We start from the raw sequence: 14,436 nt of genomic DNA, 5'->3' as shown, positions 1-14,436 counted from the left end.
AACAGCAGCAACTCGAGCACATTACTGCCCCCTATATGTCAGGAGGACAAATAACACCTTTTCTGTTCAAATTGCCAACCCGCCACAGTGGCGTGTGTGTTGATCAAATTCACCCGCCACTTTAAATATTTACCCGCATTTGGCGGTGGCGGGTGCTAATTTCCACCCCTGAGAAGAAGAGCAATTTTCTTTAAGTTTGGACAACTTTGTTTAATTTAAAGAACACATCAGTTAGATTCATTTGCTAGTTTAAAGAATTCTAGCCAAGCAACTTTTGTTTACCCTACTGGCAGATATTTTCTTAAAACAAGAAAATTTGATCACATTTAGGAATATGTGGCTCATTTCAAGTGGTGCTGTTTTTGCAGTGTAGTACTTAAAGAGTCAGAGGATTTTTTGGTTTTGGTTCTTATAGGCAACTGAAAACAACTAATGATTTTAGCCACTGCAGTTCAATCTTGAGATTAAATCAAAACTCAACAACTGAAGCATGAAATTCATTCGTCTCAGGGAACTCTATCATAATACTTAAACTGAAAAAGGGGGAAACAAATTTTGTCTTTAAGGTTTTATTACAAAAAGTAAAACTAAATCAAGAAAATAGAATCAATAATAAACAATTGTGACAATATAACAAAATTAAGATTTTAGGAATATTTGTGAGGAATGACTATTAACTAGTAACTTTAAATGAAGAATTCTAAAGATAAAAGACTGTGTGAGAAAGAGATAATTTTTGTTAAAACACTTGAATAGTTTCTCATATTGAAGACTTGCATACAAATGAAGAACAGCAGTCATTTTTCATATTTTAAAAACTTAGTAATCAAATAAACATATCTCATTTCTGCAATGAATCCTGTTTTTCTTTACAGTCCTTAGTAAAGAATGTAAACAATCTGTGAATAACTGATTAGATGTCCATAGGTGTATACACGTCCTAAAACAATCAAAATTCACTCAGGTCAGAATGAACTTTTTATGGAACTGTTAGTCAAAGCTGATGGTGGGTCAGAGGTCATGAAAATGCGTGCTTCTTCATGCTACACCACCTAGTTGCATATCCTCAGAAAACACCTTTACAATGAAATTTCCACTTGTCTTTAACGTTTGTCACGGCACCATGTCTTTTAAATCCATCGATGAAACCTAGAGGAAGACCACAAGATGCTGGTGACATCTAGAACTTTATTTATCCAATTTTCTTTACACGCTTATTACCCTAATCTTATTGTAAACTGGCAAAAGCCTTTTAAATGTTATTATTCGTTTTGAATAACTCTACATATGATTTGTTGTTTTTTTATTTTGTTTTAGGTACTTTAATGAAAGAGCTGTACGTATAGGAGTAAATACCTCCAAAGAAAAAGATGAAAAAACATGAATACTTCTAAAAATCCCATCAAAACAACAGATATCTGTTAAAGTAGGTACAAGTCTGAATGAACAGACAGCTGGCTGAACTGAGCTAGAATTACTTACTCTGAGCCTACTATACAGGACAGCAAGAATAGGGACAAACAGCTACGGGAAAAGAAAAGTCCACCTTGTTTCAGTTCTAGGTAAAATCATTATAATGTAACTGCAAGTGTACAAAAACACAACAGGTTCCACCAAACAAAAACAAAGCTAAAATAAAGAAGCTGGGTGTTAAAAACTATGTCCACCCCTCGACCAACCAGCATTTAGAACCTCCTCTAAAAGCAGTAACTGTCAGTGGTTTTCTGTTTGGTTTTATCAGGCTCTCACATGGTTGTGGAGGAATTTTGGCCCATTCTTTCTTTTGTTGTTGCTTTAGTTCATTGAAGTTTGCATATATTAGTTCTGCTCAGCTCTATTAAGGTCTCACCACAACATCAGGTTGAGTTTTGAACTTTGACCAGACCATTGCAGCACCTTGGTTCTTTACTTTTTGAGCTCTTCTGTCGTAAATTAGCTGCTGTGTTTGGGATCAATGTTCTGTTGATTCCTGACCCAGTTTGGTGCATGAATCATCTGTCAGACAAATGGTCTCACATTAGACTCTAGAATCTTTTGGTCCACAGAGGAGTTCAGGGTCGGCTCAATGACTGCAAGGTGTCCTGGTCCTGTTGCTGCAAAACAAGCCCAAATCACCCTGTCACCCTTGTGCAGTTGAGGGTGTTTGCGCTGATATGCTGTGTTTGGTCCTCTCCAAACTGTGTTATCAAACTGTGGTCCTGTGTTATTATGGGTAAACATCTCTAATTTGGTCTCATGTGTCCAAAGGACATTGTTCCAGATGTTGTGTGGATTATCCAAATGGAGCTTTACATTGATGAACTTTACTTTGGTGAATTTGCTGTAATGTCAACTCCTGGGAAGATTGGCAGCTGTCTTGAATATTGGCCACTTGTGAATAATCTTTCTTTCTGAAGAGTTATGGATGCCAAATAGTTTGGAAATGACCTTTAACCCCTCCCAGATTCATGGGCAGCAATAGTTGCTTCTCTAAGGTTGTTGCTGATGTCTTTCCTCCTTGGCATTGTTTCAAATCAGCAAACTGACAAAATCCCTGCTATACTGAGGTGGTTAATCAATACATTTGATCAGCAGCTCCTGTTTGTTACTGAAACTCTTCAGTTATGTGGAAGCAGAACAGTTGGACAGTTTTTTAAACTGTTTCCATTTTTTAAATAATGACAAAGGAATCTGCTATGTGTTTTTGTTTAACTGAGGTTAGATTTGAATACTCTTAGAACCTGGTAAAGACCAGATCCTTTTATCATTTCCTGATACATAAAACCCCAGAAATGAAAGAGGATGAGCTTTCTTTTTCCCCATCTATATACTGTACAGCAGTACAGACATCAAAGGATACAGCATGACATGTTTATTGTAACACAACTCCTGCACATGTGTTATAGTCTTCTTGATATCTACAAAAGATTTTGAAGGAGCTTTATGATAATTGTGTAGTTCTGATTTAGTGTACTCACATGCTACTATGTTGATGTATCTGTTCTTGTGCTTGTTGTTAGGGTGGTTTGAGAGCGCCGACGTAATGTTCATATCAGCAGTGCATCTTTGAATCTCCTGTGAGGAAGAAAAAAAACATTCTGACCTACTCTATGTGTATAACATTGTTGCATAGCAAAGTAACTTTTTTTATCAAAATGAATTAAATGAAGAAAACATTCAGTTCTTGAAAAAAAAATCATTATTATTGTTTCAAAGTCTCCACAAAAAAAAACTATTGTTTTCACTTTTCTTTTTAAATGCTGTTATACCACCACATGACACCAGGACTTAAATTGTATTCATTTAATAGAAGAATTCAGTATTTTGTAGGGTACATTATGATCAGTCAGTATATAACGTTCAGAAAACAGCAGTCTGAGCGGTCTAAGTTTGGAGGAAAATTCTCAAAGAGAAGTGAAGTAAGTTTAACTCAGAGCAGGGACCATTACATTATGAGTTTATGCCATACAAAACAGCCCAAACCTCAAATATTTTCAGTTAAAGGGAACACTATTCTGAAAGTTTACATTGTAGTGCTTCAGATAGTTACTCTGACTGGGTACACTTAACACGCCCTGCTTTGCAATGCTGTGTTACACACAAAACATGTTCCTCCACAGTCTTTAGTATAAATAACCTTCAGATGCAAAAGTCACATAGTATAAACAATGAAGATAGCTGAAATATTCCGTGTTTCTTTACTGAAACATTTTGTTAACTGTCGATTAATTAGCTGTGATTCAAGACTTTTTTTTAGGCCAAAAGTATATTGTTCTATTACTTTATTAAGTGTTTTGTAACTCATCTAGAGTTTCTTGTTTTATGCATGTAGCTCCTCTTTCGAACACACACTCAAATACAGTGGAATCCACACAGGAATGCTGTCTTTCCAAAATAATCTCTCTTTTTGTAAATATGGCACTATTTGTAGAAATGTTTTCATCCACATGGAAACACATAAATCATCAATATAGAGTAGTTGTGGCAAACACTGTAGCAAATAGGCCTGTATGTGGAGCTGAGACAGACTGTGAATGCAAAAACAAATCCTTTCTGTGGACTGATGACAAAGTGGAACTTCTTCTTTGTGTCACATTAAACTATTACTGACTGGGAGTCACGTCAGTCCAAATCCATGGACATAATGGACCATTTCAGGCATAATATACACTGGGTGATGAAGGGAAGAATTTTCCTTAATGTTCAAAGGGTTCAGGGTAAATCATTTATATACAAGTGGAGGTCTTATTATAACTATTCTAATTTCCCATGCTTCTAAATGTAAACCTGATATATATTGTAGATCCTTTTCTGCAACATTTGCTTTAGTTTAGTTGACAATTCAATGAAGTGATAAAAAAAATTCTGGCCTCATATTATTTGGTGTAACAATAAGAGTTTTTTTCTCTATTCAAGGCAGTTTTCTTGTTCAACATCCTTATTTGTTCATTCAGGTTATACCATACATAAAGGTTTTGCTGTAGTTGAGAAAATGGTGTTTGCAACACAAACACAAGCATGTAATCTGTCATGATTGGGGTCATAGGTTAGCCAGAAAGTGGAACTATGACGTCAACGTTCACAAAAGGTTGCATTTGGACTGTCCACACAACGGTGGCATTTTAAGATTTTCCCACTCTAAAACCTGGTTTTGAAATACTATACAGTTTGGGGCTCCTAAAATGCAGTTTCTGAGTGAAATTGTAAAAGAAATCCTAACGTATTCTTTAAATAGTCTGAACGGAGGGGCTGATGATTGAAGCTAACCCATCTGAACAACATCCACCCAGATGGCTCGTAAGTAGGACAATACTGGACTTTTAGAATAAAATGTTTTTTTACACAGCAACCAAAGACATGCCAAATTCCCTTATTTATTTACTGAAAATCCAGTGTTTTTTATGCCTTAGAGAGAATTTTCATCATATTGATGATTTTTGTCATTCTGAAACCCTGTAGATATACTATAAAGAAAGCATACTCTTTTATATTGAGCTGAAAGTCAAAGCTGGCATCACAAAGATGGATCTCTTTAGGCATGGTTAGAGCTCAATAGTAAAAGAGGCTGAATTATCACCTACTCCAAAGCAGCTTATGAGTTAAGAGTTTCAGTTAACTGTCAGTGAAAGGTAAGATTTGTTCACTTATTTTTTTCTCAGTGAAATCCCACACAGAACAATCTAACTGCAACAACATTTATTTATAGCTTTGTAAGATCAACATGAACGGTATGACCAACAGCATATTTAAACAGTTTGCAAACACTCCATCATTTAACAGTTATTAAAACAATTTTTTATCAGTGAGTGAATGAAAAGAGATCAAAAAATGTGGATTTTAGACCTGTTTTCAACACCAAACTTGAGCAATTAATTTTATAGTAGCTACTGTGGAGATTAAATTTCTAATGACAATAAACTACTTGTAATTTTTTTTGCAGATAACTTACCTCAAATTCTTTGAAGAATCCATGGTGGTTGTTTGAATACAGCTCAGAAACATGTGTGATAAATCTTTTGACTGGAATGGCTTCTGTGTCATCTACAAAAAGAGACAGGAAAAACAAAAGGTTTTCAGGAACAATATCTAATCTTGGAGCATAGCATGAACACCATCAGCTAAACATGGAATACCTTACATGTGACAGGTTTTAAACAACACTATAGAAAGCAAAAGTTTTCATACTTTCAGCTATTTTTAACTTTTAAACTTTTTTAAAACATTTAACTTAGCAAAATTTTAGCTTTACTTTTGTTTAGCTAATTTAGCTATGGTTTTGCTCATCAGTTTATTTGCTACTGTTTTACTTATCTTTAAGCTATTGTTGCACTAATTTTAGATTTACACAGACAAACATCACCTTTTTTGATTACTACAGGCCTATGACCTGTAGTCTCCAAGTGTCTTGTGAGACTGGTCTCAGATTATCTGTCCCCACCTCACTTGACTTTCACCAGTATGCATACAGAACAGACAGATCTACAGGAGCACCACAGGGTTGTGTGTCCAGTCCATTCCTTTATGTTCTGTATACTCATGACTGCCTGCCTCTGCACCCCACAAACATGTTCAGAAAGTTTGCAAACGACACAATCGTGGTGGGGCTCCTTTCAAATGGAAACAAGGTTGTCTATAGAGATGAGGTGCAAGGACAGTCTAAGTGGTGTGGCCACAAAAACCTTTCCATGAATATTTTAAAAACAAAGAAAATCATCATTGACTTTAGACAATACAGAGGTCAGCACAGGCCAATGGAAGCAGGGTGAAGTGGTGGGTGCCTAGTTTCAAGTTCCTGGGGTCTACATCAGCGAGGATCTTAAATATACCATGAACTCTGATGCTATTGTAATAAAGGCAAAACAAGAGCTTATTTCCTAAGAACATCATGGGAGCCCAACTGTCAGCAAAACTGCTAGTCTTCTACTGCTGCTCGATTAAAAGCGTACTAACATAGCACATAACTGTCTGGTATGGGAACTGCTCAGCAACTGATAAAAACTGCCTGGGGTATCATTCATCTCCCTCTTCCTTCACTGGGGATATTTACTGGTCCAGATAATACAATGAACGACGACACACTTCCCCTTCACTACTTGTTCATTCTTCTGCTCTCTGCTAAATGGTTCAGCTCACTAAAGAGACCCACATCGAGACTCAGGACAGCTTTTATCCATCAGCAATCACTGAACTATAGTCTGTCCACCCTCTGCCCATTCACATTGTGACAAAACAACAATTTTGTATCACAAATTGACTGTCAAAGCCACTTTAAAAATATCATAATTTGCACCTTATATTGTCAAAGTTCACTCATATTTGCCACAACTACTATTGATCACAAGAGATTTTATATTGGTTTTATTCAGTTTTTACTACTTCTATTTTTTTATTCTTGTGTATTGAAGGAGTATGTATGTGTGTCGTGTGTGTGTTTGTGTGAGAGAGTGTGGACCTGAAGAAGGAGAAGGGCAGGAGTGAATATGGATTCTTTGGGTGAAAAGGGGGAAGCAGGGAGATACAGAAGAGGGAGGGAGCATAAATTCATGTATATATCTGTTTATGGGAGGACTGGGGAGTATGTATGAATATGTACATGATTGTAGTAGCTTGTTCTTTAAGGACAATCACTAATTTTGTTGTAAATGGCACATGAAATGATAAAAAAAACATCTTATTTTATCTTAAGAGGATCTGACTAAAAGATCTTGATTTTTATAACCCCAAAATAGAACTAAGAAGTTTAGTTAAAAATTTTGTGTGAAACCATTTAGAACTTTGAATATAAGTAAAAAAAATCCTTAAATTGTTATAAAACATCAAACAGCCTGTATATATCTGATGCTCAGATGTGCACCAAAATTTTAGACTAACTCCAGGAAATGAAGAGAAGATTGTTCAAGGCCAAAATATACTTTACTGCAGTATTCAAATGTGGAGGTGATGAAGGCATGGATAAATGTTTCAAGGTCTTTTAGAGGAATGTAAGATTTTGTTTTGGAAATTTCACATAGCTATAAAAATACTTGTCTTTACAACTGACAACTAGATACTTTCTTCTCAAATTTAAAAGAAATGTCTAAACACTATTCAAGATTCCTAACAGAGGGGTAACAATGAGGAGCAAGAAGGCCAAAGATATCAGTTAACTCAAACAGGGTATCGTTTCCAAAGACAGTAATTATAGTCTTTAACATTTTAAAGGGTTGACAGAGAAAACGTGCAGCAAACATTTCAATAAAGTTTGTATTTTTGTATGAATGTAGAATGTCTGTTACCTGGGACCGGGATGGAAGGGATCGTCTCATTGGGTACATCACTAGGCAAGCTGTTGTCTTCCACGTAGAATTGGTCAGTCTGGAAACAACGCCTGAAACAATGAAAATGTTTTACTGAATATTCTAAAATGGTTAGTCATATAAGTAAAAAATGTAGAAAAACAACCTCATTTTACACCTGGTTCTTTAGGTTTTCTCAGAAATTCTGATCTTTCTTTTTCCTTGTCTAAATGTAAACAAGTGCCTTGTGAGACTGGTCTTAGGTTACCTCAGATCATCTGTCCTCACCTCACTTGACCTTCACCAGTATGCATACAGAACAGACAGATCTACAGAGGATGTTATAAACACAGACCTCCATGCAGCACTAACATACCTAGAGGAGAAGGGGTCATATATCAGGATCTTTTTTGTAAATTTTAGCTCTGCTTTTAACAACATCATACAGAGTAAGATGGGCTCAAATATGTCAGTGTCAATTTTATTTATATAGCACATTTAAAAACAACAGTAGTTGACCAAAGTGCTTCACAATTTACGCCAACCGTCAAACAGAACAAGATTAAAACAACATAAATTAAAACAGAAATATAAACAGTACACAGAAAACAAATTGAGTAAAAGTATCATAAAAACATAATTCAAACTGTATTAAAAGCCAGTGAAAACAGGTGTGTTTTTAAAAGAGATTTAAGAAGAAGAAGTGAAGATGCCTGTCTAATGTCAGAGGGCAGGTTGTTCCAGAGTTTAGGAGCCACAGCAGAAAAAGCCCGATCTCCTCTGAGCTTCATCCTGGTGTTTGGGACAACCAATAACATCTGCTCAGATGATCTCAGTACCTGGGAAGGAGCATCAGGCTGAAGCAGGTCAAAGAGATACGACGGTGCAAGTCCATGTAGGCATTTATAAGTCATTAAAAGAATTTTAAAATCTATTCTATAAGACACAGGGAACAGTGAAGGGAGGATAAAACTGGTGAAATGTGCTCAAACCTATGAGTTCCTGTTAAAAGCTGAGCCGCAGCATTTTAAACAAGCTGCAGGCAAAAAGGGAAACCTGATTAACCCCAACATAAAGAGCATTACAATAATCAAGTCTGGTTGTAATGAAGGCATGAACTACTTTCTCAAGGTTAGGTCTGGGTAGGACAGGCTTCAGTTTAGCTATCGGCCTCAACTGGAATAAACTCTTTTTTTTTAGACACAGTTGATCTGCTTATCAAACTTAAAATCAGAGTCTAAAAACATCCCAACATCAAAAATGCTGGATACTGGATTTTGTCCATGAACAGCTACAGACTTAGACTTGGACCTCACACCTGACCAACTCAGCACAGGAGCGCCATTGTTTCAGGTGTTGTTTCCAGACTCATTGTTTCAGTTTGGAAACAATGCTTGAAACTTGGTGAAAATTTTTACAGATTATTGTAAACTGGTTATTCATATAAGTATGTATGTAAAAAAACAACCTAATTTTGCACTTTGTTATTTAGGTTTTCTCCGAGGTTTTGATCTTTACTTTTCTTTGTCTACATGTAAACAAGACATACGCAGGTCTTGAGGTTAAACTAAAAAAAAATTGAAGTAAAAATTATAAAGCCCATTTTCTAAATCTGCTAAGAACACATAACCTGATTCAAAGTGATCACCACAGATAATCCACTTTGAAAAACATAAAATGACTATAATTCAATCTATTTTACAGATATTGAGCCAAGATTGGTGAGGTAGTAGATTAGAGTCATCTTCGACATATGCTCTGAGTGTGAACTGATTGGACAGGATCTTTTCTTTTAATCTTTGCCATTAATCATAAAAGTCAACTTTGTCTCTTAGCAAAATATCTCTTGAACCAGTGGATGAATTTCAATGTAATTTCCAGAAAGTAAACATTGACTGTCAAAAAGTCTTCAGAACTTTTTCTAGTTAACATACATATTCTTAATTAATTTGTTATCAAAATAATTTGACTAATACTTTGCTATATTGAAACAATTCTCAAAACTACATTAATAGGATCTTGCTACTTTTTTAAAAAAGTCACAGAGGAGCAGCGGCTCTACTCAGAGCTACCCCCGGATGAAAGAGCTACTCTCTAGACGGAGCTCATTTCAGTTATTTGGATCTTGTTCATAGATAAGGGTTAGAACATAGATGGACAAATAAATCAAAAGCTTTGCCTTTCAGCTTAGCCCTTCTTCACCATGACAGACTAGAGCAACTTCCTTGTTAATGTAGACAAAGCCCTGATCCATCAATCCATCTTTCATTCCAGCCAGTCACCATTCATGAACAAGACACCAAGACACTCCAGTTCCTACATTAGAACTTATACCTGACCCAGATTGCACTTTTTTCTGGTTGAGAAACATGGTCTCAGACTTAGAGCAGCTGCCTTTCATACTGATTGCTTCACACCTGAAGCAACCTAAACAGGTTCATTTCACACTAAAGATTATACTTCAAAGACTGTGATGGTCTGCTTCCATACCTAACATTTTTGGCCTATTCTGCAGCAGTTGGAAACAGACCTTTAGACACCAGAACCATGTGTCTTTATCTGGAGTAAAGTCTCTTCAGTTTGGTGAAGGTTGACTCTCAAAATAATGTTTTTGTCAAACATGCATCTGTAAATCAGGACTCTACTCATGGTAACATGTCATGGTTTTCTCAATTTACATTGCATTTCAGTCTCTTTTTGAAACAAAATTTCAACCTCTATCTTTCCTATTTTTGTCATGTTTGTTGAGCAAGGGTAAGACAAAGATGCCAACAGAACCACATTATCTGGAAAAAAATTGAGATGTGACCTTGAGGATCCCAAACCAGTCACCCTCTATGACTGCACCATGAGATCCTGTACAGCAGGGGTGTCAGACTCCAGGCCTCAAGGGCCGCTGTCCTGGGAGTTTGAGGTTTTTCTGCTCCAACACACCTGATTCAAATGGTTTAATCACCTCCTCACCAAATCATCAAGTTCTCCAGAAGCAGAAGCAGAAGTCATTCATTTAAAGCAGGTGGTGTAAAGCAAGGACACATCTAAAACATGCAGGATGAATGGAGTTTGACACGTGTGCGTGCACAGGAACACCCCAAACAGGATCAGAGACAAGGGACAACCCTGGTGGAGTCCAAAATTCACTTTGTGCTAAGAATATGAACATGGTTCTTGCTTTGGTTAAACAAGAACCAGATTGCCCCTGAAAGAGAGCCCCTGAACTCCATACTCCTGCAACACCTCCTTTGAGGAACACACTTGTAATCCTTGTCCAGATCCACAAAAACCCATATGGACTGAAAAATTAAAACCTTGTGAGCGCCTCAGAAACTATGCAAGGATACAGATTTATTTAGCTGTTCTACAGTCCAAACAAAACCATACTGCTCTTCCAGAATCAGTTGGAGCCTCTTTTCTAACACACTGGAGTAAACCTTCTTAAAAAGGGTATACAGTGTGATCCCCCACCTCCCAATAGACATTCTCAAAATACTTCTACTGCCCAACAGCATCTATGGTACATCTATAGGGGTATCCTGTATAAGGGGCAACCTCAGTCTGACAGATGAAACCAACACTAGGGAAAAAAGAAAGTGCAGCTGCTTAAATGACCACTTAAACCTTGTACCACAAGCAAGTCCATTTTTATAAATCCTCACATAAGAGGCCACAGTTACACCAGAAACAATGTTTATCACTAAGGAAGACCAAAAACTCGGGTCTCTTAAGTTTTGGAAGGCTTTGAAGTACAACAACATGCGTTTGCACATTTTCTGCTTCAAGATAAAAAAAAAAAAAAAAACTGTAACATGGTTGGCCTGGCTTTTGTTACAAATCAATAACAAATAAAATAAAACTACTAAAGTTGTATGTTACTACCAAAATTCCAGTTTTATGTATACTACAAATTATGCTAACAGTCATTTAACTTCTCCTGCATGTTATATAGGCATGTATATATGTATCTATGTGTGGATGTGTATGTGTAGATGGGTGTGTGTGGGTGGGTGTGTGTTGGTGTGTGTGTGAATCAAGAGTCAAGTCATGACCAGTACTCCTACCTGTATTTAAAACAAAGCAGAGAGCAGAAAGCATTCATCCTGGTGAACAAATATGAAAAACTGAGCCACAAGCCTGCCACATGCTGTTGCAGACATGAACCCCGGGCCAATGAAAACAGAGGGGAAGGGAAGAAAGACAAAGTGACGGAATAGACTTTCCTAACAAGGCATGAAGGGCTGTTCCCACCGTGTAACACACACAAGCTGCACACCATTTGCAGCCCGGCTGACAAAGCAGCTGGCTGGCTGGGTGGAGTTTGCATTTAATTTTAAGAGGCATATCAGCTGAATGCTCTGCTCAGATCCAGTGGCTAAACCGGCTTTAAACAAGGTTAGGTTCATGTCAATGTCCAACTGTAATGAATAAAATCAGTAAACCAGCTGAATATGATAAATTACAGGTTGTGTGTTAATTTGGAGATGAGTCTTGGTATTTTTATGTCTTTTTTACACATTTATGTTATCAGCTGTTAATTACATTGTAAACTTAGACCGTCTCTGTTTTAAGGAGACACTTCCCACCAGCACACACTTTTCCCTTCAGTAAGGGGGGAATCCTCCCTGCTTCTCATCATCACTTCTACCCTGGTCATCGCCGGGCTGACTAAAAAGGAATGTGCCCACTCACACTGAAGCCTAGCAGCGGGTGTTAGGGGTGTGTTCTGATATTTAATCCTATTGTAGAGCAAAGCTCAGCTGACAACCCCGTGTTCACACACACCACCCACAGTCCAGTTCAACTGGTGCAGTTGGGGACACAGAAATTCTGTAAAGAGTTGCTCTGCCTCTTTCTAAAGTTCTGGGAGAAAAGCAAAAGTGAAAGTATGTGTCATACCCATTCTTTGCTCTAAAAATGCAGGTTTTGTGGTCCCTACAGTGGTGGGCTGTCAGGGCCAGCAAGGCCTTCTCTGATGGCCTAAATGTTCAGTGATCAAAACCAGTGACATACATTTTAATATACTGTATTTTCCAGACTATGAGAAGCACTTAAAAGTCTTCAATTTTCTCAAAAAACGACAGTGTGCCTTATAATCTGGAGCACCTTATATATGTAAGAAGTTGTAATGTTTTAGTAAAACTTTGGTAAACTACAAAGCTGCACCTCTTGCAGCATTAAGGCTCAGTTATAGTGGCTCTTTGTAGTGTCAGGCAGCGCTCCACCTGCTGTGAGTTGTGTAGGCGCTCACGTCAGTGCAGTATTCTTCAAAAAGACAGGGGGCTGTTTTGTTTCGCTTAATGCGCCTTATAGTCCGGTGTGCCTTATATATGACAAAAGTTCAAAAATGGACCATTCTGTGACATTGCGTCTTATAATGCAGTGCACCCTTTAGTGCGGAAAAAATGATAAATACTTTTTTCTATAAAAATGTTTTTAATCATTGTCAATAGTCTATTTTTATTGCTTTTTACTTGGTTGTGCAGCTTTTAGAAATGTACATTTCATTTAGAGCTTTTATTCAATCATATTTCAGCCATCAGGTGTTTGCTGTGGTCAAAGACATCTGCTTCAAACATCTGCTAAAACTTCAAAATCATTAGTGCTGGCCGCAGTAGTTGAAATGCACCAGTGTTGTGCTGTACAACAGGATATTTGAACTATTCTTGAGGAATGAAAGGAAAATGGATTCTGTCTTCAAATAATCAGCAGTTTTGGTGAGTAAAAAGAATTTTAAAACTATTTTTCTTTGTTTAAAAAACAAGATGGTCAATCCTGTCTAATTTAAAACTGTTTATCATGCAGAATTTTTAAGGTTACAGTTAAAACTGTTTTAGGATTCAAAACTCAATAACCTAGGGCTGACTGTATTTTTTATTATATTTTTAGTTTGTTATTTTTATGTATTGATGCATGTAGTGCAGGTGTGAGTGAAGTAAAAGGATGATTAATTGTTCATTAAATTGTAAAAACAATTTGTAAACTTGGTTTCTTGCTTTTTTCGGTTTCTTATGCTAATAGGTGGACTGAAATATTAGAGGCTAATGCTTGCTGTAAAAAATATGTCTGTGTTGTAATGTACTGTTATACTGTGTTTCCGTGTAAAAATAATGGTTCCTTTAGCTGTGGCATCATCATTATGGTATTAAGAGGGGAATTTATTCAGGTAGGACACCACTGAAGGCATACCTGGGAAATGCACAGATTTCTAGAGTTTCTAAAAGTAATGGGAGGCAGAATACCTGGAGGCAAACCTATGACCTGCTTTGAGGCAACAGCTGTGCCACCCAATCAATATGTTAAGCTTATTTCTCCCAGTGTTTTCTGATCCTATCTATCTGTGGCTTTGTTGTCTGTGTAGCCTTACAGTTTGTTTTGTTTTTATTCTATGGCCATGGTTCTTCTCTGTGCCCCTGTATTCCCTTTCACTAACATTTGTCAACCATTCTTATTAGCTCATCTGTTCACATTTAATAATCACCCTATCCACTTTCTTCTGCTCGTCTCTAACTCACAGTGGCATTTTCTAGGTGGGGGGGCCACCGGAGTGTTTCGTCACCTTATTAATTTTACATGCATCGAATCATCGTCTAACATCAATAAAAACTGAATAATGAAACGCTTTTTCAGCTATGACTTTTTGTTCCAGTATATTATTATGAATAATGATAATTAGTTTAACCAACCA

General features: G+C 36.9%; 1 protein-coding gene across 2 annotated transcripts in view; it reads right to left on the bottom strand.

Annotated features, from left to right (window-relative positions):
- Window positions 1–14,436, bottom strand: part of LOC108247474 (receptor-type tyrosine-protein phosphatase gamma) — a 520,767-nt gene that overhangs the window by 28,806 nt on the left and 477,525 nt on the right. For both annotated transcript variants that reach the window (XR_005233059.1, XM_037975187.1), the window contains exons 14-16: window positions 7,755–7,846; window positions 5,429–5,520; window positions 2,958–3,054 (exon numbers count right to left, since the gene is read on the bottom strand). Coding sequence is in view for 1 of the 2 variants with exons in the window: in XM_037975187.1 (XP_037831115.1) it covers window positions 2,958–3,054; window positions 5,429–5,520; window positions 7,755–7,846 (281 nt within the window). In the remaining variant the exon portion in view is untranslated. The remainder of the gene's footprint in view (window positions 1–2,957; window positions 3,055–5,428; window positions 5,521–7,754; window positions 7,847–14,436) is intronic.

This window comes from Kryptolebias marmoratus, linkage group LG4 (genome assembly GCF_001649575.2).
Source record: "Kryptolebias marmoratus isolate JLee-2015 linkage group LG4, ASM164957v2, whole genome shotgun sequence".
In the NCBI taxonomy this organism is placed as follows: domain Eukaryota; kingdom Metazoa; phylum Chordata; class Actinopteri; order Cyprinodontiformes; family Rivulidae; genus Kryptolebias; species Kryptolebias marmoratus.
The sequence above is the reverse complement of the archived record's forward strand: the minus strand, read 5'-3'. Positions and strand labels throughout refer to the sequence as shown.